General features: G+C 44.4%; 1 protein-coding gene across 1 annotated transcript; it reads left to right on the top strand.

Annotated features, from left to right (window-relative positions):
- Nucleotides 1–8: 8 nt before the first annotated feature.
- Nucleotides 9–15,125, top strand: ogfod2 (2-oxoglutarate and iron-dependent oxygenase domain containing 2). The gene is made up of 7 exons (XM_080207964.1): nucleotides 9–213; nucleotides 1,289–1,345; nucleotides 5,085–5,195; nucleotides 7,364–7,463; nucleotides 9,474–9,598; nucleotides 10,757–11,014; nucleotides 12,932–15,125. The coding sequence occupies exons 1-7, from the start codon at nucleotides 22–24 to the stop codon at nucleotides 13,214–13,216; spliced, it is 1,128 nt and encodes a 375-aa protein (XP_080064090.1). The 5' UTR covers nucleotides 9–21; the 3' UTR covers nucleotides 13,217–15,125.
- The last annotated feature ends 6,100 nt before the right edge of the window (nucleotides 15,126–21,225 follow it).

Raw genomic sequence — 21,225 nt, 5'->3', positions numbered from 1 at the left:
GGCGGGGAGCGGAGGAACGGGATGGACGCGGCGACCGGGAAGCCAAACCCGGGGCCTCGGCCCGCGGCTCCCGCCGCCTCCCCGGGGCCTCGGCCCGCGGCTCCCGCCGCCTCCCCGGGGCCTTTCTATTCCTGCAGCTGCTTCTACACCGACAACATCTTCCTGGAGGATTTCGGGCTCCATGTCCGCTCCACTGAACCAGAACTGGAGTCTGTGAGAAAACTTCCACATTTATCCAAATAAAACCGAAGCGAGTGTCGATTGATTCAGGGAGGGCTAGTATGATGCTGATGGGCTGAATGGCCGCATAGGGGCGTTTATTGTTTCCTGAAGCTTCACAGTGAAGTATTTTGGAAACGTTGTGTTGTAAATGTGAGAAAAACCACAGTCAACTTACACAAGAAGATCCCATAGACACAGTGTGACTGGCAGCAGCTTCCTGATTTAGTTATGTTAACTGGGAAATAAATATATAGCTGGCACAGTGGGTTAGCACTGCTGCCTCACAGCCCCAGGGACCTCAGTTCAATTCCTGGCCTCGCGTCACTGTCTGTGTGGAGTTTGCATGTTTTCCCCGTGTCTGCGTGGGTTTACTCCGGGTGCTCTGGTTTCCTTCCACAGTCTGAAAGGCGTGCCGGTTAGCTTGATTGGTCGTGTTAAATTGCCCCTCAGTGTCAGGATTAGCAAGGTAGATGTGTGGGGTTACGGGAATAGGGTTTGGGTGAGATTGTGGTTGATGCAGGCTCGATGGGCTGAATGGCCTCCTGCTGCACGATGGGGATTTTACTATATTGGCCGTAGGGGATCTGTTATGTTGACTGACTCTCACCTTGATGTGAAGTGGCTGCTTGGACTTAACAGTCTGGTACCTGCTTCTGTCTTTGCTGTCCTGGTGCCAGGTTGGGCTTCTGGCAGTGATGGTGAAATTCAAGATTAATTTGTTGCTCAACAGCAACAACTGGTAATTATATAGCACCCTTAACATAATCGAGTTGCAAGACATTTCACAGGAGCATGATCAATATTTCAGAGTGCTTTCAGGCTGGAGGAGGTTAGTGAGATAGGAAAAGCATAAAAAATGATGGTGGCAGATACACATTCTCACTCTTAAGAGATGAAGCTACTGTTTTTATACACATTTAGGACCTTGACCGGTCCAATACCTTCCCTCAACAACACTGCTGTTGTTGGGCCTTTGGTTTTTAATAATACTCTGCAGCATTTTAAAAATTGGGTTCAATGTATTTGGATTTCTTTCACTGACTTTGAGCTTTTGCTGATGTTTCAGATTTTAAGAAGCAAAGGATGCAAGACTGAAGAACAGTTCCAAAAGGTTCGAGCTAAGGTAAAACCTGAAATGGCCCAGCTATGCGTGCCGCACAATATCACACTGTCATGCTCAAATATTCAGACCCTGAGCTTATTTGATTTATTATCGTCACGTATTAACATACAGTGAAATGTATTGTTTCTTGCACACTGTGCAGACAAAATATATCATTCATAGGGAAGGAAAGGAGAGAGTGCAGAATGTAGAGTTACAGTCATAGCTCGGGTGTAGCGAAAGATCAACTTAATGCGAGGTAGGCCCATTCAAAAATCTGACAGCAGCAGGGAAGAAGCTGTTCCTGAGTCAGTTGGTGCATGACCTCAAACTTTTGTATCTTTTTCCGACGGAAGAAGGTGGAAGAGAGAATGTCTGTGATGCGTGGGATTCTTAATTAATCTGGCTGCTTTACTGAGGCAGTGGGAAGTGCAGACAGAGTCAATGGACAGGAGGCTGGTTTGCGTGATGGATTGGGCTACATTCACAACCTTTTGTAGTTCCTTGGCGTCTTGGGCAGAGCAGGAGCTATACAATCAGGAAAAATGCTTTCTATGTGTAAATGTTGGTGAGAGTTACAGCTGACATGCCAAATTTCCTTAGCCTTCTGAGAAAGTAGAGGCATTGGTGGGCTTTTCTTAACTATAGTGTCAGCATGCGGTGAAACAGGGCAGGTTGTTGGTGATCTGAGCACCTAAAAGCTGGAAGCTCTTAACTCTTTGTTCTTCGTCCCCATTGATGTAGACAGGGGCATGTTCTCTTTTACACTTCGTAAAGTTGATGATAATCTCCTTCGTTTTCTTAACATTGGGGGAGAGATTATTGTTGCAGCACCAGTTCACCAAATTCTCTCTCATCCTGTACTCTGTCTCATCATTGTTTGAGATCCGACCCACTATGGTGGTGTCGTCAGCGAACTTGAAAATTGAATTGGAGGGGAATTTGGCCACACAGTCATAGGTGTATAAGGAGTATAGTAGGGGGCTGAGAACACAGCCTTGTGGGGCACCGGTGTTGAGGATGATCGTGGAGAAGGTGTTGTTGCCGATCCTTACTGATTGTGGCCTGTGAGTTAGGAAGTTCAGAATCCAGTCGCGGGGTAAGTGCCGAGGCCCAGGCCACGGAGGTTGGAGTGAATTTCATGGGAATAATAGTGTTGAAGGCTGAGCTGTAGTTAATAAATAGGAATCTGACATAGGTGTCTTTATTATCTACGTGTTCCAGGGGTGAGTGCAGGGCCAAGGGGATGGCGTCTGCTGTGGACCTGTTGCGGCGATAGGTGAACTGTAGTGGATCCAGGTAGTCCAGGAGGCTGGAATTGATTCGTGCCATGACTAACCTTTCGAAGCACTTCATAATGCCACTGGATGATAGTCATTAAGGCACGATGCCTGGGTTTTCTTAGGTACCGGGATGATGGTCACCTTCTTGAAACAGATAGGGACCTCAGATTGTTGTAAAGGGAGTGACCCTCTGTTGCCCGGGGGTCCACCAAACTTAGAGTTACTGTGACTGCTGCTTCCCTTCAGTTCCAATAAATTAAGATCAATTATTTACAGTATTACACTTCATATCTTTTTATTAATTCATACTGACAACAATAACACAGAATTATTTTAGAACAACTGTGCGAAGGACACTTAACTCTGCATCAGAGGACCAAGGGGTCAATCCTTACTCCAGAGAAATTGAGGCACTCAGTACTGAGGGAGCGCCGCGCTGTCGGGGGGTCGGTGCCGAGGGAGCGCCGCGCTGTCCCCAAACCTATACCGGAGTGTGTCAACTAGGGGATTTTCACAGTAACTTGACCAGAAACTGAACTGAACTAGCCACTGCAAGAGCAGGTGAATGGCTGGGAACTCTGTGAAAACAAACTCGCCTAACTCCCCAAACCCTGACCACCATGTACAAGGCACAAGTCAGGAGTTTGATGGAATGCTCCCTACTTGCCTGGATGAGTGCAGCTCCAACAACACTCAAGAATCTCGATACCAGGGCAAAGCAGCCTGCTTGATTGGCACCCCATTCACAAACAATCCACTCCCTTTACTGATGCAGTGTGCACCATTACAAGATGCACTGCAGCAAATCCCCAAGGGTCTTTCAACAGCACCTTCCAAACCTGTGACTTCCAGCACCTAGAAGCACAAGGGCAGCAGTTTCATGGGAACAGCACCGCCTGCAAGTCCCCCTCCAAGCCACTCACCATCCTGACTTGAAAATATATCACCATTTCTTCACTGTGGCTGGGTCAAAATCGTGGAACTCGCTCCCTAACGACATTGTGGGTGTACCTGTGACACAGCAGTTCAAGAAAGCAGCTTATCACCGCTTTCCCAAGGGCAGTTAGGGATTTGCAATAAATGTTGGCCTAGCCAACGGTATTTATATGAACAAATATTTTACAAAAACCTTTCACTAAATACTCATCTGTCAGGCTGGAGACATTGCCTTAGAAAAACATTGTACAGTTAGAGAATCAACTTGGTTTTCCAAAAGGGAAATCCTGTCTGACAATTGTGTTAAGCAGATGTAACTAGCAGGTGAATATTAAAGAGGAAAATGTAGTATGCTTTGATTTCCAAACGATTTTTGATAAGGTACCACACAGATAAGGCCTTATGGAACTGAAGGTTACAGCATGAACAGAGGACAGACAGGAAGCAGGCAGTGGACACTGGGACATTTTCAAGTTGGCAGGCGTGACTGGTGGAGTGCTGCAAGCATCAGACCTCAACCTTTAAAATCTATATTAATGACTTAGATGAAGAGACAGAGTAACATACCTAGACTTTCTAATAGGCTAAGTAGTAAGTTGAAGTGTGGTGAAGAGACACAGGCTACGAAGAGGTGCAGATCGGGTGAAGAGAGTGTTCAACAAGATGGTGGATGGAATAATGTGGGGAAGTGTGAAGTTATCCACTTTGGTTAAGATATGAAACTTGTAAATGTTGATATTTAGAGAGACATGGGTGTGCTCGTACAAGGAACACAAAGTTAACACGCAGTTCCAGCAAGCAATTAGGAAGCAAACTGCAAACTGATCTTTGTTGCAATGGGATTGGAGCACAAGAATAAAGCTGTCGTCCTAAATTGTTCAGGCTTTGGTGACAACACATCTAGAACACTGCATTGTGTTGGTCTCTACATTAAGAAAGGCTATATTATATTTGAATTGGAGTTGGTACAGCAAAGGTTCACTAAATTGGTTCTTGGGATGATGGTTTGTCCAATGATGAATAAATTAGGTTTATATTCTCTGGAATTTGGAAGAATGAGAGACGAGCTCATTGAAACCTACTGGAGGCTAACGGGTTTGATGAGTTAAACAGTAAGAGATTGTGCCTCCATTTGAGAAACAGTCTCAGGATAAGGGGCCAATTGGTTAGGACTGGAATGTGATAAGTTGTGAATCTTTGGATTTCTCAATCGCAGAGGGTTGTGGATGCTTCATTGCTGAATATATCTGAAGCTGAGATTGATTTTTGGTGTCTCAGGAATTTAGGGGCTTTGGGGAATTGGTGGAAAAATGCTGTTGAAACTCAAGATCAGCCGTGATCATGTTGCATAGCAGAGCAGGCTTAACTGGCCAGTCGGTTTACTCTTGCACTTATTTTGTATGTTCTTGTGTGTTATGGAACTGTACTGTGAGATTGTTGCAGCTGGATTACAATAACAACATTATGTCAAGTCTATCGATATAACTCTGAGCAAAGCATTCGATAACCTTCGAGTCTCACGCAATTGTTCCATTCCTCAGATTGATGAGGAAGTTCAGAGAAGAAAGTCACTCCGCCAGCATAGTTTGGAGAGAACAAGCGTGATTTCATCGTGTTACAGACCACTGAATCCTGAGCTGTATGTTTTACAGGTACGAATCGATCTTCGCCAAACAGCTGAACAACTCCACTTACAATATAGAATGGGGCCTGTGCTGGGGAATATAGGACTATCCGACCGGGAATTTAAACAACGTGGACCAATTTTGTTCCAGTCATGATTTTCCAAAATAACCATTTTTTTTTAATGCTGTTATCCTGCTAAAAGTGGAACTCCTGAGTTTTATTCTTCTGTTTGTCGCCTGCTCTTCATTTTTCTAAAGCAGAGCGGCATGGTGCTGAGTGACAGGGCCAGTCTGAGTTCCAAAAACCTGGCATTACAACTAGTGGATATTATTTAACAGACTTTAGGCTAATGTTAAAGACAGAAAGATTAGATTCCGAACAAGAGAATAGCGAGCAATTTAATAGAAAGAACAGAAAATGCTAGAAATACCTTGGCAGTGTCTGTGGGAGGAGGAACACTAGTAATGTTTCAAATCAATAACCTTTCATCAGTAACCTTTCAGATATTCCAAAGAGTCTGGGATAATACACAGTATTACATTAACTAGAAGTTAATATTCCCCAATTTGCACACACTGTCAGCATGGCTGCTTTAATTGGCTTCTTGTTTCTGTTAGATTCATTCATTGAAAGTGTGTGCAGGGTTTTCTATTTAGAAAGTCTGTCTGTGATAATTCACCTTTGTTTCTCTGTCATTTTAAATTTCAGTGGCAGGGGGTGAGTGTAAACAAACTTGTTGGATCATTGCCGCTCTCAAGTCTGGCTGCAAGCCCAAAGAGTTCATCTCTTTTCCTTTTGTATAAACTGCTTCGTGTTTGAAGACACTAAATGTGTCCCAATAATAGCAGAAAATCAGGGGTAAAAGAATAAGGAACTTAAAACAATCACCATCACTAGAGGAAAAGTATCCAGCAAGCTAATGGGACTGAAGCCTGAAGAGCTCCCAGGACTCGCTGACCAGTATCCCTGCATCTTTACAGAAGTGATCGCAGAGACAGTGAATGCATTGGTTGTAATTTTCCTTAATTCTGGAAAGAAGCTAGCAAATTGGAAATGCAAATATAATACCATTATTCAAGAAAGGAAGGAGTGAAAGTTAGTGAACTGTAGGCCAGTTAGCCTAAGTCTGTCATTGGGGAAAATGTTGGTATCCGTTATTAAGAAAATAGTAGGAGGAATTTGAGGCAAGGGTTATGGGGCTGAGGGGGGCATGCAGCAGGGTGGAGTTAAGGCCAGGTCAGATCACCCATGACCTCACAGAACAGGCCTGAGAGGCGAAAGGCCTATACTTCATATTTCCTATCTTTTGGTGCGGCAACTACTAGGTTTATTTTACTTTTTTTAAAAAGAATTGGTTCAGGCCTCCTCAGGTTCAGCTGATGACATTCTGGCTTTTGAGTTATAAAGCCATTTGTTCCCAAACCTCATTCCAGACACTCAGAATCCAGACTTCCTTTCCTAGGCAATACTGAGGGAGTGCTGCATTGTCAGAGGTAGTGTTTTTCAGATGAGACCCTGGCTGCCTCTGGCAGACGTAGCAGATCCACACTTAGTATTTTGAAGAAGAACATGAGAGCTCTCTCCACTGTCCCAGTAAAATGTATCCCTCGGTCAACATCACAAAAGCAGATTATTTCACCGTTATCAGATTGCTGATGGTGGGGGTTTGCTGTGTACAAATTGGCTGTTGTGTTTCCTAAGTTACAACAGTAATTACAATTCAATAAGTACTTCATGAGCTTTGAAGTGCTGTGGGATTGTCCTGAGGTTGTAAAAAGGCACAACTGAAATCAAGTCTGTCTTTGTTACCAGTGTTGTGGTGGGGAAGTTGATGGGCTGTTTTCTGTCAGTAACCACATAACTCTGGTGCTCATGGGGAGAGGGTGACGCTGTGATCACTCTGATATTAAAGAACATAGAACACCACAGCACAAACAGGCCCTTCGGCCCACAAGATGCACCGATCATACCCATACCTACCAGGCCTATCTATAACCCTCAATCCCATTAAATCTCATGTACTCATCCAGAAGTCTCTTAAAAGACCTCAGCGAGTTCACCTCTACCACCACCGATGGCAGCCGATTCCACTCACTCACCACCCTCTGAGTGAAAAACTTACCCCTGACATCTCCTCTGTATGTTTGTACATTGCGCAGTGCGAAAAGCAATGCTGTGCTTAATTTATTTCCAGGAATCCTTCCTTGCTCCAGAATTCTGCGACATTGTCACCTACTGCAGAAGTGAGGATGCAGATTTTGAAGGGCTGCTGAACCATATTCATTCGTTACCAGGTATGTGTTTCAACAGCAAGAAATAAAGATACAAAAATAGACCAATATTTGTCAGACAGGAATGTGAAATATTTCTGTACAGAGTCACTGTACCTAGAGGGGGAAACCAAATCAGTCCCAATAGATCAGCATCCACATTCTGGCTGTGCTGTAACTTTTAGGATATTTAAACTCAATAGTTGAGTGTGACTTTGTTGTGACTGTGTGAAAATATTGACTGTTTCTCACTCCACAGCGACACGTTGCCAGATCTGTCATTCCTGCATTTTCTGTTTTTATTCCAGCCTGGTCCTCTTGGGCCGATTGGTCTGTTTCTATGCTGTCAGCTTGTGGTAACTTGCAGCTTTGATTTATTATTGTCACATGTATTGGGATACAATGAAAAATATTGTTTCTTGCACGCTACACAGACAAAGCATACTGTTTATAGAGTGCATAGGGGAGCAGGAAAGGAGAGGGTGAAGAATGTAGTGTTACAGTCGTAGCTAGGGTGTAGAGAAAGGTCAATTTAATGTGAAGTAAGTCCATTCAAAAGTCTGACAGCAGCAGGGAAGAAGCTGTCCTTGAGTCGGTTGGTATGTGATCTCAGACTTTTGTACCTTTTTCCTGACAGAAGAAGGTGGAAGAGAGAAAGTCCGGATGCATGGGGTCCTTAATTATGCTGGCTGCTTTTCCAAGGCAGCGGGAAGTGTAGACAGGGTCACTGGATGAGAGGCTGGTTTGCATGATGACTGGGCTTCGTTCGCAACCTTTTGTAGATTCTTGCAGTCTTGGACAGAGCAGGAGCCCTGTGAAACTGTAATACACTGGAAAAAGTGCTTTCTATTGTGCATCTGTAAAAGTTTGAGACAGTCTAGAATCATGGAAACCCTTATATTCTTTTAATAAACAATGAGGGAAAAGTGGGCAATCAGAGCAAAGATCCATTGGAAACTAAACTGAGAGGACTAGAATACAAAGAGATGGAAGTCATTTTTAGTTGTACAAAACCCTGGTTAGGCTACACCTAAGGTACTATGTGCAATTCTGTACACCATACCTTAGGAATTAAAAGGTTTGAGAGGTGATCTGACCAGATTTTTTAAAATGTTAAGGAGGACTGATGCTGTCGATTGACACGTTCTGCTGATTGGAGAGTCCAGGACTTGGAGATATTGCCAAACAAAAGCTGAAGTCGGACACCAGGAGTGAAATTAGGAAACCTTTCAACAAAGGGTGCTGGAAATTTGGAGCTCTCTTCTGCAAATATCAACTTATGCTAGATCATTTTAAAATCTGTGATTTACAAGTTTTTGTTAGCCAAATGTACACAAGGATATGGGCAAAGGCAGGGAAGTGAAGTTAAGTTGCAGATTTGTTAATTGATTGGTGGAACAGCCTTGGGCCCAGTGGCCTGTTCTTAAGTGTTCCTGAAAATGTTGGCGTTAAACTCGGTGCAAAGTAAATAGTTTCTGAGAACTGGATTTGAGGCCAGTTTTTACAAAGTTGCAAACCACCGTTATTCAACTCTGCATGGTTCTGTGCTTCATCAGAACCAGTGGAAGGTTTTGTGAAGCAGTCATAAGTTTAATAAAATTCCCAGTACTGAGGGCAGCACCAACTGGAAGTGGAGCCTGGTACTCACCAAGTATTCCTGACTGCACAAATCAGTTCCTGATAGTATGCTGCCAGGATTACCCCCTGCCCCGAGAACCCGAACATCTCTTTCTGTAAAAGGCATTTGGGGTTGGGGAGCCAGTTGAAAATCTCAAAGTAAAGCTTGAAAGTTCTTTGTGTTAGCCAAGGATATTCAGAGTTACAGAACCAAGGTGGGTAAATAGGGTTAAAATACATCAGCCATGATCTAACTGGATGATCGAACAGGTTTGAGGGGCTGAATGGCCTCCTTTTATTATTTATCTGCTTAATTATATTTAAGTTGTGTACTAATTAACTAACCTTAATGTGTCTAAAATGTTTAGAAAAAGAAAATTTATGGACTGTTTTCCTGTTTCTAAAATTTTCTTATAGCTGAGCGGGTTTATTCAATCCCAGTATTCACTGAAGAATTCTGCAACCAGTTGGTTGGAGAGCTTGAGAATTTTGAACAGTCCAACATGCCAAAGGGCAGACCCAACACCATGAATAACTATGGGGTAAGATTTGAAGATGCACCTAGCTGGTCAGTTAATAACTGGCATCATTATTCACTGGTCACACACCTCCATTACACCACAGCAATGAACAGCAGCTTTCTGATCGTCAACTTGCTACCTCGCAGCTCAGAAACTGCTCTGTATTTCAATGGATGCTCTCCAGCCAACACAACTGGTTAAAATCATGTAAGAAAGGGAGAGAGGGGGGGAACGGGGGTGGGGCCGGGTGGTGGAGTAGAGAAAGATGTAGTGGCATTGGAGACAGTTCAGAGGAGGTTCACTAGATTGATTCCAGAGGTGAGGGGTTTGTCATATATAGAGAGATTGAACAGCTTAAGACTCTGCTCTCTAGAATTTAGAAGAAAGAGGGGAAATCAAATTGAGGTATATGAGATGATAAAAGGTACGGATGAAGTAGACGTAGAGTGAATGCTTCCTCGTGAGCCATTCGAGAGGTCATAGTCTGAAGATAAGGGGCAGCAAATTTAAAACAGAGTTGAGGAGAAACTACTTCTCCCAAAGGGTTGTGAATCTGTAGAATTCGCTATCCCAAAGTGCGGTGGATCCTGGGACAGTGAGTAAATTTAAGGAGGAGTTAGACATTTTTAATTGGGAATGGGTTGAAGAGTTATGGGGAGAAGGCAGGAAAATGGGGATGAGGAGCATATCAACCATGATCGAATGGTGGAGCAGTATCGATGGGCCGAATGGTCTAATTCTGTTCCTGTATCTTATGAACTTGCAATCTTTTAAATTACTGGTGAGGTAACCAGCGCTCAAATCACTAACTCCATTATTCTTCACCCTTTACTCCCTCTTCAGCAGTAGGCAAGAACAATGGGAAATTTACAGCACAGAATCGACTCCATGCGAGTGTCTATGTTCCACACGTGCTTCCTCCCCATGTTCTCTCACCTCCCCCTAACGCTTGATTTTGGCTCCTTCTGTGTAATGGGGTTAGAGATTGGCTGGATGTGACATATCCCACAGAACATAGGGCTTGAATGAATTGACACTGGGGGAAAATACTGCTTGGTTTATTTTATAATTCTGTCTGTTTCAGAGGTTTTGGTTTTTAATCTCTGTAATTAATCCCTGTTTGTTGAATATGTTGACTGTGAAGGGCACAGATTAAAACATTTTCATCATCTGATCAAGGTCCTTTTAAATGAACTTGGATTTGATGAAACTTTTATTACTTCACTGCGTGAGGATTATCTTCAGCCAATCACATCAATTCTTTACCCAGATTGTGGAGGTTTGAAGATGGACAGTCACAAAGCATTTATCGTGAAATACGCTGTAAACCAGGACAAGGAATTGAGTTTCCATTACGACAACGCAGAAGTCACTCTAAATGTGTCACTCGGGAAGACGTTTAGTGAAGGGAATCTCTACTTTGGTGACATGAGACAGGTACTGTAGAAAAACTGTAAGTTCTCATAGGGTTTTGTCACTCACTCCCTCACGTTCCACCCCATGTTCCTCAGTTTCCTTCCCCCTCCAGTGACTGTCCCTGACCATTCAGGTCTCAGCCGTACTCAGTGGGTACATCTGGCGTCTGAGTCGGAACGTTATGGAGCAAACACATTTCAGAGATTCAATCAGGCTGAAACTCCCAACATTATGCTGAGGGCCAGTGCTGAGGGAGTGGCGCACTGTCAGAGGGTCAGTGCTGAGGGAGCGGTGAAAATGTTAAGTGATTTTTATGGATAGGGTCAGGAGGGAATTAAATCCTTGTGTCCTTTACCACCTTGTCTTTATTAAGTGTGGTTTTTGAAGAGGAAAACATAAAACTGAGGAAAGTGGTTGTGGTGGTTGGAGGGTCAAGAATCTCAGCTCCAGGACATCTCTCAGGGTAATATCCTAGGCCCAACAATCACCATCAATGCCTTCCCTCCATCATAAAGTCAGAAGTCGGGATGCTCAATGATGATTACAGATGTTCATCACCATTCACGACACCTCAGATACTGAAGCAGTCCATGTCCAAACGCAGCAAGACCTGGACAATATCCAGGCTCGGGCTGACAAATGGCAGGTAACATTTCGTACCACACAAGTGTCAGGCAATGACCGTTTCCAACAAGAGAGAACCTCACCATCTGCCCTCGGTACTGAATGACGTTACCATCACTGAATTCCCCACTGTCAATATCCTGGGGATTATCACTGACCAGAAACTGAGCTGCATCCAGCCATGCAAAATTGTGGCTGCAAAAGCAGGTCAAAGGCTTGAAATCTGTGGCGAGTAATTCACCTCCTGATTGCCCAAAGTCTGTCCACCGTTGACAAGGCACTAGTTAGGATTGTGATGGAATTCTGTCTGCTTGCCTACATGGCAGTAATGTTTGGCTCATACTCATTGTAAGGGAAGAATGAATTAATCTTATTCAGACATGTAAGATATTGAGGGGGCTTGACAGGGTAGATGCTGTGAGGGTGTTTCCTCTTGTGGGGGAATCTAGAATGAGAGTACACAGCTTATTTTGGATAAGTACACGGATGGGAAAGGATTAGAGGGATATGAGCCAAACGCGGGCAATTGGGACTAGCTGAGAGGACAGCATGAAGGGCCAGAGGTTGGGCTAAAGGGGCCTGTTGTATTGCTCTATAACTCCCACTTAAGATGGAGATGAGGAATTTTTTCCATCAGGGCAGTTAGTGTTTGGAACTGTTTTCCACAGACAGCAGTGGAGGCTGGGTCATTAAATATATTCTAAGAGAGTTAGATGGATTTTTGATGAGAGAATTGAGGGTTATGGGAACAGGCAGGAAAGTGGAGTTAAGGCCATCATCAGATCATCCATGATCTTACTGACTGACAGAGCCTGCTCTACGAGCCAACTAGCCTACTCCTGTTCTTATTTCTTATGCCTGGCTGAGTACATCTCCAACAACGCTCAAGAAGCTCGACACCAACCAGGCCAAAGCAGCCCACTTGATTGGCACCCCGTCCACAAATATTCCCTCCCTCCACCACCAACACACAGTGACGGCCATGTGTACTATCTGATCAGCAGATACTTGGGAGCACCACCACCTGCAGGTTCTCCTCCGAGCCACTCACCATCCTGACTTGGAAATAAATCGCTGTTCCTTCACTGTCACTGGGTCAAAATCCTGGAATTCCCTCCCTAACAGCACTGTGGGTGCACCTACACCACAGGGACAGCAGCGGTTCAAGGAGGCAGCTCATCACCACCTTCTCAAGGGCAATTAGGGATGGGCAATAAATATTGGGCCTTGCCATGTCCCAGGAACAAGTAAATAAAGCAATTATGCTGTTATATAAACATTAATTTATTGTGTGTCTGCACTTTGTGGTCTCAGGTTCCAATAAGTGAGAGCGAATGTGTAGAGATTGAGCACAAAATGAGTTATGGTTTGCTCCATCGAGGCCAACACTGCCATGGAGCCCTACCCATCTCTTCAGGGGAACGCTGGAATCTCATCATTTGGATGCGATCGTCTCCAGTTCGCAATGAGCTCTGCCCAATGTGTGATAGAAAGCCAGAACTGGTGGAAGCTGTGGGATTTGGGGATGGTTTCACCTCTCAGTTATTAGAGGTTCAGCAACAACAGCAGGAGACAGTGAGTGTCTGCACTTTGCATTAGCAAATTCCAAGCTGTGTGAGGTTTCTTCCTGCTCTGTCAAGGAGCTGAGGTCCTGCTCCCTGAGGCACCTCTGTGAACCTTTGGTTGATTCACAATCATTGGCAGAAGAAATGCTTTTGGTGATTCAAGCTTGCATCCTCAATGTATCTTCCCTCAACCATCTGCTAATGTTTGTGTGTGGAGTTTCGGAGCATTCAGTCTCCTTCGGTTTTTTGGGTGTTACGTATCTTGTGTTGCTGCATTGAGGGAGCTTTGCAGGTGCAATCCCTCACCCGCCAACCCTCTTTTTGTCCAGCTCTTGGGAGATGAGCTTATTTCTGATTTTGCCGCCCTCTTGCAGGTTGGTGAGGCATCTCCACCTGGCCCCTCTTTGCTGGAGTCTGGTTGTATCAGGGATTGAACGCTAATGTTTTTTCCAGTCTGGAATATTTCTGTTAGTGCTATTGAAATATCTGAATCAAGTGTAAAGTATTTGGTATGTGAACAGGAATGAGACACAATCTGTTTTTGGTATCAGTTAATCCCAGTCACGGACAAATCATTACAAGCTGGATCCATTGAGATAATTTAATGTTGCCATTGTAATTTTGTTAATCTTCAAGGACCTTGTTAAATATCCAGCAAATTGTCATTTTGAACAAATGTAAAAACGTATTGAAATAAATGTTTGAATTATGAAATCCTTGATGAAGGATGTCAGTGTTGAAAAACAGGATATTTCACAATGTTATTCGCTCAGTGGGACAAGATTTCAAGCTGTGATGCTGATTTCAACAATTCTGATATGAAACATAAAGGGTTTTTTGTCAAACCTAATTGTTCTGGCCCCTGTGGAGTTGTGGTGTCAAATGAACATTGAATACAAATCTGGGATGTTGTTGGCAACATCCAAGAACAATATATTTGAAAAGTTTGTGTAGTACAGCCAGTTATAGTTTTAAAAACTCCCTCTACTCCACTACAGCAAGTTTGCTGACTGCACCACCATAGTGAGTCTGATCTCAAACAATGACAAGACAGAGAATCTGGTGAACTGTTGAAATGACAATAATCTCTCTCAATGTCAACACAACGAAGGAGATAGTCATCGATTCCAGGAAGCGTAAAGGAGAACATGCCCCTGTCTATAGCAATGAGGACAAAATAGAAGGGGTCAAGAACTTCAAGTTTTTATGTGTCCAGATCACCAACAACCCGCCCCTCCCAACTTTCTCAGAAAACTATGGAAATTTGGCATGTCAACAATGACTCTGTCCAACTTTTACAGATGCATCTTAGAAAACATTCTTTCTGGTTGTATCACAGCTTGGTATGGCTCCTGACCTGCCCAAGACCGTAAGGAACTACAAAAGATCGTGAATGTAGCCCAATCCATCACACAAACCAACCTCCCGTCCATTGACTCTGTCTACACTTCCCACTGCCTCGGTAAAGCAGCCAGCATAATTAAGGACCCCATGCACTTTGGACATTCTCTCTTCCACCTTCTTCCATTGGGAAAAAGATACAGAAGTCTGAGGTCACGTATGAACCGACTCGAAAACATTTTCTTCTCTGCTGCTGTCAGACTTTTGAATGCAATTATCTTGCATTAAGTTGATCTTTCTCTACACCCTAGCTATGATTGTGGATAGATTTCTGATAGACAAAGGAATTAAGGGTGATGGGGAGAAAGTGGGAAAGTGGAACTGATCCACTTCGGATCAGCCATGATCTTATTGAATGGCGGGGCAGGCTCAAAGGGCTAGATGGCTTACTCCTGCTCCTATTTCTTATGTTCTTATGTTCTGTAACACTACATTCTGCATTCACTCCTTTCCTTCTCTATGAACGATATGTTTGTATAGTGTGCAAGAAACAATACTTTTCACTGTATGTTAATACATGTGACAAAAATAAACAACCTTCACTCTCATGAAGCTATTTGCAGTCGGGAATGAGTTAATGAACTTTGTAACACTTGAAAGAATGAGAAAAATATCTAGTAGCCTAGATGCAGACTGTTTTCGTATATTTCAGATAAATGTAACTTTGTTTTTGTGTGCCCAGACTGTAGCTGCCCTTATTGTTGTACACAAGTTTCAGGTGACCCAGACAAGGAGACGGCAGCTGCTCTTGCTATTGTACACAACTTTATGACAAGCCCGCTTAGAAATGTAGTTGACCCAGCTTGTAGCTGTGTTGTGTCTTTAATTTTGTGGACTTTTGACTAATATAGTGAAGCCTGTATGTCCTACATAATGCTTATGTGTCATGTTCACCATGGAAGGCTTCTGCAGAAAATGCAGATGTATGGGATTGAGGGTGATTTAGGTAATTGGATCAGGAATTGGCTAGCAGATAGGAGACAGAGGGTAGTGGTTGATGGTAAATATTCGTCATGGAGTTCAGTTACAAGTGGTGTGCCTCAGCGATCTGTTTTGGGGCCACTGCTGTTTGTAATTTTTATAAATGATCTGGATGAGGGTACAGTTGGGTGGATTAGTAAATTTGCTGATGACACCAAAGTCGGAGGTGTAGTAGATAGTGAGGAAGGGTGTCATAGTTTACAGGGAGACTTGGACAAGTTGCAGAGCTGGGCCGAGAGGTGGCGGATGGAGTTTAATGCGGAGAAGTGTGAGGTAATTCACTTTGGCAGGAATAACAGATGTGTAGAGTATAGGGCTAATGGTAGGACTCTGAATAGTGTGGATGAACAGAAGGATCTAGGTGTATGTGTACATAGATCCCTGAAAGTTGGGAATCAAGTAGATAAGGTTGTTAGGAAGGCATACGGTGTCTTGGCGTTTATTGGTAGGGGGATTGAATTTAGGAGCCGCAGCGTCATGTTGCAACTGTACAAAACTCTGGTGCGGCCGCACTTGGAATATTGTGTGCAGTTCTGGTCCCCACATTATAGGAAGGATGTGGAGGCTTTGGAGAGGGTGCAGAGGAGGTTTACCAGGATGTTGCCTGGTATGGAGGGGAGGTCCTTTGAGGAGAGACTGAGGGATTTGAGGTTGTTTTCGTTAGAAAGAAGGTGGCTGCGAGGGGACCTTATTGAAACATATAAGATGATTAGAGGTTTAGATAGGGTGGACAGTGATAGCCTTTTTCCTCGGATGGAGAAAGCTAGCACGTGGGGGCATAGCTTTAAATTAAGGGGTGGTAGTTATAGGACAGATGTCAGAGGTAGGTTCTTTACCCAGAGGGTGGTGAGGGATTGGAATGCCCTGCCTGCTGCAGTTGTAAATGCGCCTAGTTTGGGGGCGTTTAAGAGATCCGTGGATAGGTTTATGGATGGAAAGGGATTGGTTTAGGTTAGAGGGTCATTGCTTTTTAACTGGTCGGCGCAACATCGTGGGCTGAAGGGCCTGTTCTGCGCTGTTATGTTCTATGTTCTACTAACATATTATACATATACATATGTTATACAACTTATGAGCACAGATTGTTATACCGGCCCGTTAAGTTTAACTTGTCTTGTCGGCCTGTATGTTAGCTAAGGGCTAATCTCACACGTCAATCGCAGCCTTGAGATAACCATGAAGAAATGCCGAGGCAGGCGTGTTCCCATGATGGAGGACAACCCACAGCCTGGGAACCTGCTGAGAATGAGAAGATGTGTACGTAACTGGGGGGGTATCAATATGTGCTCTTAACTTGTGTTCGGAGAGACGCCTGGGGGACCGCTGTTAGGTGCCAGGTGTATCTCCCAAAAGCTTTTAAATAAACTGCTGTGCTTTAACTCACAATTAGTCTCAGTCTCAGAGGTATCTTTACCTACAACACTATTCCACCGTGTGAGCTGAGGCAGGCAACTCAAGCTGCTGGAGAAACCTGATTGGCCCCTGAAGCTGCTCAGTGCAATGTCCTCTTTTCATCACAACAGGATGGCTAAAGACAGCTTTGAGAGGGCAACTTGGGAATACTGTGAGATCTGCAGTTGGTTCAAACAGGATTGTGTTCAGACACTGATAGTCTTTGGCATCTTCTGTTCTTTGCTGCTGTCATGTGTCTCCAGACCATCTACAGCAGGCGTTTCCTTACTTACCAGAACTGGCAGAAAGCTGTTCAGCCTTGCTCACCTGAAATCCAAGACAACGGTGTCCCAAGTCTTCATCAGAGAGTTGCTCTACACTGATGATGCTGCACTCACATGTCATACTGAGGAACAGCTACAGTGGCAAATGGACAAATGTCTCACTCCTGTGAAGAGCTTGGTTTGACCATCAGCAAAATGTCAGGCTCCAGGATGTTGCTTTTGATTTATTGTCACATGTATTACTATACAGTGAAAAGTATTGTTTCTTGCGAGCTAGACAGACAAAGCATGCTATTCATAGAGAAGGAAAGGAGAGAGTGTAGAATGTAGTGTTACAGTCTTAGCTAGGGTGTAGAGAAAGATCAACTTACTGCAAGGTAGATCCATTCAAAAGTCTGACAGCAGCAGAGAAGGAGCTGTTCTTGAGTCGGATGAAAGGTGACCTTAGACTTTTGTATCTTTTCCCCAACAGAAGAAGGTGGAAGAGAGAATGTCCGGGTGCCTGGGGTCCTTAATTATGCTGGCTGCTTTGCCGAGGCAGTGCGAAGTGTAGACAGAGTCAGTGGATGGGAGGCTGGTTTACATGATGGATTGGGCTACATTCACAACTGTTCGTAGTTCCGTGCAGTCTTGGACAGAGCAGGAGCCATACCAAGCTGTGGTACAACCAGAAAGAATGCTTTCTATGGCGCATCTGTAAAAGTTGGTGAGAGTTGTAGTGGACATGCCAAATTTCCTGAGTCTGAGAAAGTAGAGGCGTTGCTGGGCTTTCTTAACTATAATGTGTATATATATATATATAATATATATATATATTTATTTTGACGTTTATTGGTAGGGGGATTGAATTTAGGAGTCGCAGCGTCATGTTGCAACTGTACACAACTCTGGTGCAGCCGCACTTGGAGTACTGTGTGCAGTTCTGGTCCCCACATTACAGGAAGGATGTGGAGGCTTTGGAGAGGGTGCAGAGGAGGTTTACCAGGATGTTGCCTGGTATGGAGGGGAGGTCCTTTGAGGAGAGACTGAGGGATTTGGGGTTGATTTCGCTAGAAATAAGGCGGCTAAGAGGGGATCTTATTGAAACATATAAGATGATTAGAGGTTTAGATAGGGTGGATAGTGATAGCCTTTTTCCTCGGATGGAGAAAGCTAGCACGAGGGGGCATGGCTTTAAATTAAGGGGGGGTAGTTATAGGATGGATGTCAGGGGTAGGTTCTTTACCCAGAGGGTGGTGAGGGATTGGAATGCCCTGCCTGCTGCAGTTGTAAATGCGCCTAGTTTGGGGGCGTTTAAGAGATCCGTGGATAGGTTTATGGACGAAAAGGGATTGGTTTAGATTAGTGGGTCATTTTTGTTTTTAACTGGTCGGTGCAACATCGTGGGCCGAAGGGCCTGTTCTGCACTGTAATGTTCTATGTTCTATAATGTCGGCATGGGGGAAACCAGGACAGGTTGTTGATGATCTGGACACCTAAAAACTTGAGGCTCTTGACCCTTTTCTATTTCAGCCCCATTGATGTAGACAGGGGCTTTTGCTTCCTGAATTCGGTGATAATCTCCGTTTTGTTGATGTTGAGGGAGAGATTATTGTTGCCTCACCAGATTATCTATCTCATTCCTGTTCTCTGTCTCGTCATTGTTTGAGATCCGACTCACTACGGTGGTGTCATCAGCAAACTTGAAAATTGAGTTGGAGAGGAATTTGGCCACATAGTCATAGGTGTATAAGGAGTATAGTAGGGGGCTGAGAACACAGCCTTGTAGAGCACCGGTGTTGAGGATGATCGTGGAGGAGGTGTTGTTGCCGATCCTTACTGATTGTGGTCTGTGCGTTAGGAAGTTCAGGATTCAGTTGCAGAGGGAGGTGCCGAGGTCTAGGCCACGGACTTTGGAGTTGAGGTTCGTGGCTATAACAGTGTTGAAGGCTGAGCTGTCGTCAGTAAACAGGATGCTAATTATCAGCATTGACAATGTGATGCTGGGGGTGTTTCTAGATTCACATATGACACGAAGATGAGTGGAAAAGCAAATTGCGTGGAGGGTGTGGAAAGTCTGCAGAGGGATCTGGATAAGCTGAGCAGGTGGGCGAGGACCTGGCAGATGGAGTATAATGTTGGCAAGTATGAGGTTATCCACTTTGGCAGAAACAATAGTAGGAGGGATTATTATTTAAAAGGTGAAAAGCAGCAACATGCTACAGTGCAGAGGGACCTGGGGGTCCTTGTGCACGAGTTGCAAAAACCCAGTCTGCAGGTGCAGCAGGTGATCAAGAAGGCGAATGGAATGTTGGCCTTTATAGCGAGGGGGATAGAATATAAAAGCAGGTAGGTCTTGTTGCAACTGTACAGGGCACTGGTGAGGCCGCAGCTGGAGTAGTGTGTGCAGTTTCGGTCACTGCACTTGCGGAAGGCTAGATTGACCTTGGAGGGAGTGCAGAGGAGGTTCACTAGGCTGATACTGGAGATGAAGGGGTTGGACTATGAAGAGAGACTAAATAGACTGGGTCTGTACTCGGAGTTTAGAAGGATGAGGGGGGATCTTATAGAGACATATAAGATAATGAAGGGGGTGGATAGGGTAGAGGTAGAGAGATTCTTCCTGCTTAGGATAGCAGGACTAGAGGGCACAGCCTCAAGATAAGGAGGGAGGGCAGTTTAGATCGGAGTTGAGGAACTTCTTCACTCGAAGGGTGGTGAATCTCTGGAATTCTCTGCCCGTTGAAGTGGTGGAGGCTACCTCGCTAAATACATTTAAGTCACGGGTAGATAGGTTTTTGATAGACAAGGGAATTAAGGGTTATGGGGAGAGAGCGGAAAAGTGGAACTGATCCACTTCAGATCAGCCATGATCTTATTGAATGGTGGGGCAGGCTCAAAGGGCTAGATGGCCTACTCCTGCTCCTATTTCTTATGTCCTTATATTGAGGCTCCACAATCACCAGCAATCTGTCACTTGATGCTGAAATAACACATTCATCACAAAAGCTGCAACTGAGAACACCAAACAGCCAACTAGCAAGCCTGCATCCTCAGTGCTTTTCTCCACAGGGGTAAGACATGGACAACATATGCCAAACAGCAGAAAAGGCTCAACAGTTCCCACCTTTACCATGTTAAATATCAGACATCGCCTCAGCATCCCTTGGCAGGACAAAGTTACAATCCCAGAGTTCCAGAATGTATTCATTCCATTGGCATATACCTATTGCTTAACAATGTCTGTGCTGGCTCAGTTATGTTCTTTAAATGGGTGATAGCCATTTTTCTAAAGATATACTGTAAGGGAACTGGCCATAGGATCATGACCCCCGGGTGTCCAGACTTCTGCTACAAGGGCAAAGGCAAGTGAAATATGAAGATGATTGATATTGCCACTGATGGGTGTGACCTCGTGAGGCTGACCAACTGGAAGAGAACAGAAATTAAAAGCTCAGTGAGTTGAGAAGTGGGCTCAGAGAAAATGAAGACCAGTGAATCGTGTACCTTTTCACCCCACTGTCCACAGAGAATGTGGCCAAGACTGCCAAGCCAGAGTGGGATGTCTGAGCTATGCTACACAATATTTAACACAGAATTAACTGCCAAGGCACAAACCATCGTCTTATGAGATGGAAGACTGACAAAGGAGTATTTCATTGCTGTTTGTGGGCCTTGCTGCAGACAAATTAGCTACTACCTTGCGCTGCTACAACATGCTCCCTTTGGGTAGCATCGTGGTTAGCACTGCTGCCTCACAGTGCCAGGGACCAGGTTTCAATTCCAGCCTCAGGTCACTGTGTGGAGTTTGCGTGGTCTACCTGTGTCTGCGTGGGTTTCCTCCAGATGCTCCAGTTTTCTTCCAAAGTCTAAAGATACGTGGGTTAGATTGATTGATCATGCTAAATTGCCCCTTAGTGACCGGGGATTAGTAGGATAAATATGTGGGGTGATGGGGATAGGACCTGGGTGGGATTGTTGCCAGTGCTGACTCAATGGGCCGAAT

This window comes from Carcharhinus amblyrhynchos, chromosome 20 (assembly GCF_965287045.1).
Source record: "Carcharhinus amblyrhynchos chromosome 20, sCarAmb.v2.hapA, whole genome shotgun sequence".
Taxonomy (NCBI): Eukaryota; Metazoa; Chordata; class Chondrichthyes; order Carcharhiniformes; family Carcharhinidae; genus Carcharhinus; species Carcharhinus amblyrhynchos.
Note: the sequence above shows the minus strand (reverse complement) of the source record. Positions and strands in the feature narration are given on the sequence as shown.

Excerpts from the sequence above, each read along its gene's own strand:
- ogfod2 (XM_080207964.1), top strand. The coding sequence starts at position 22 with ATGGACGCGGCGACCGGGAAGCCAAACCCGGGGCCTCGGCCCGCGGCT. Across the intron at positions 5,196-7,363 it reads CTGAGCTGTATGTTTTACAG|GAATCCTTCCTTGCTCCAGA; the intron begins GTACGAATCGAT and ends ATTTATTTCCAG. Across the intron at positions 7,464-9,473 it reads CCATATTCATTCGTTACCAG|CTGAGCGGGTTTATTCAATC; the intron begins GTATGTGTTTCA and ends ATTTTCTTATAG.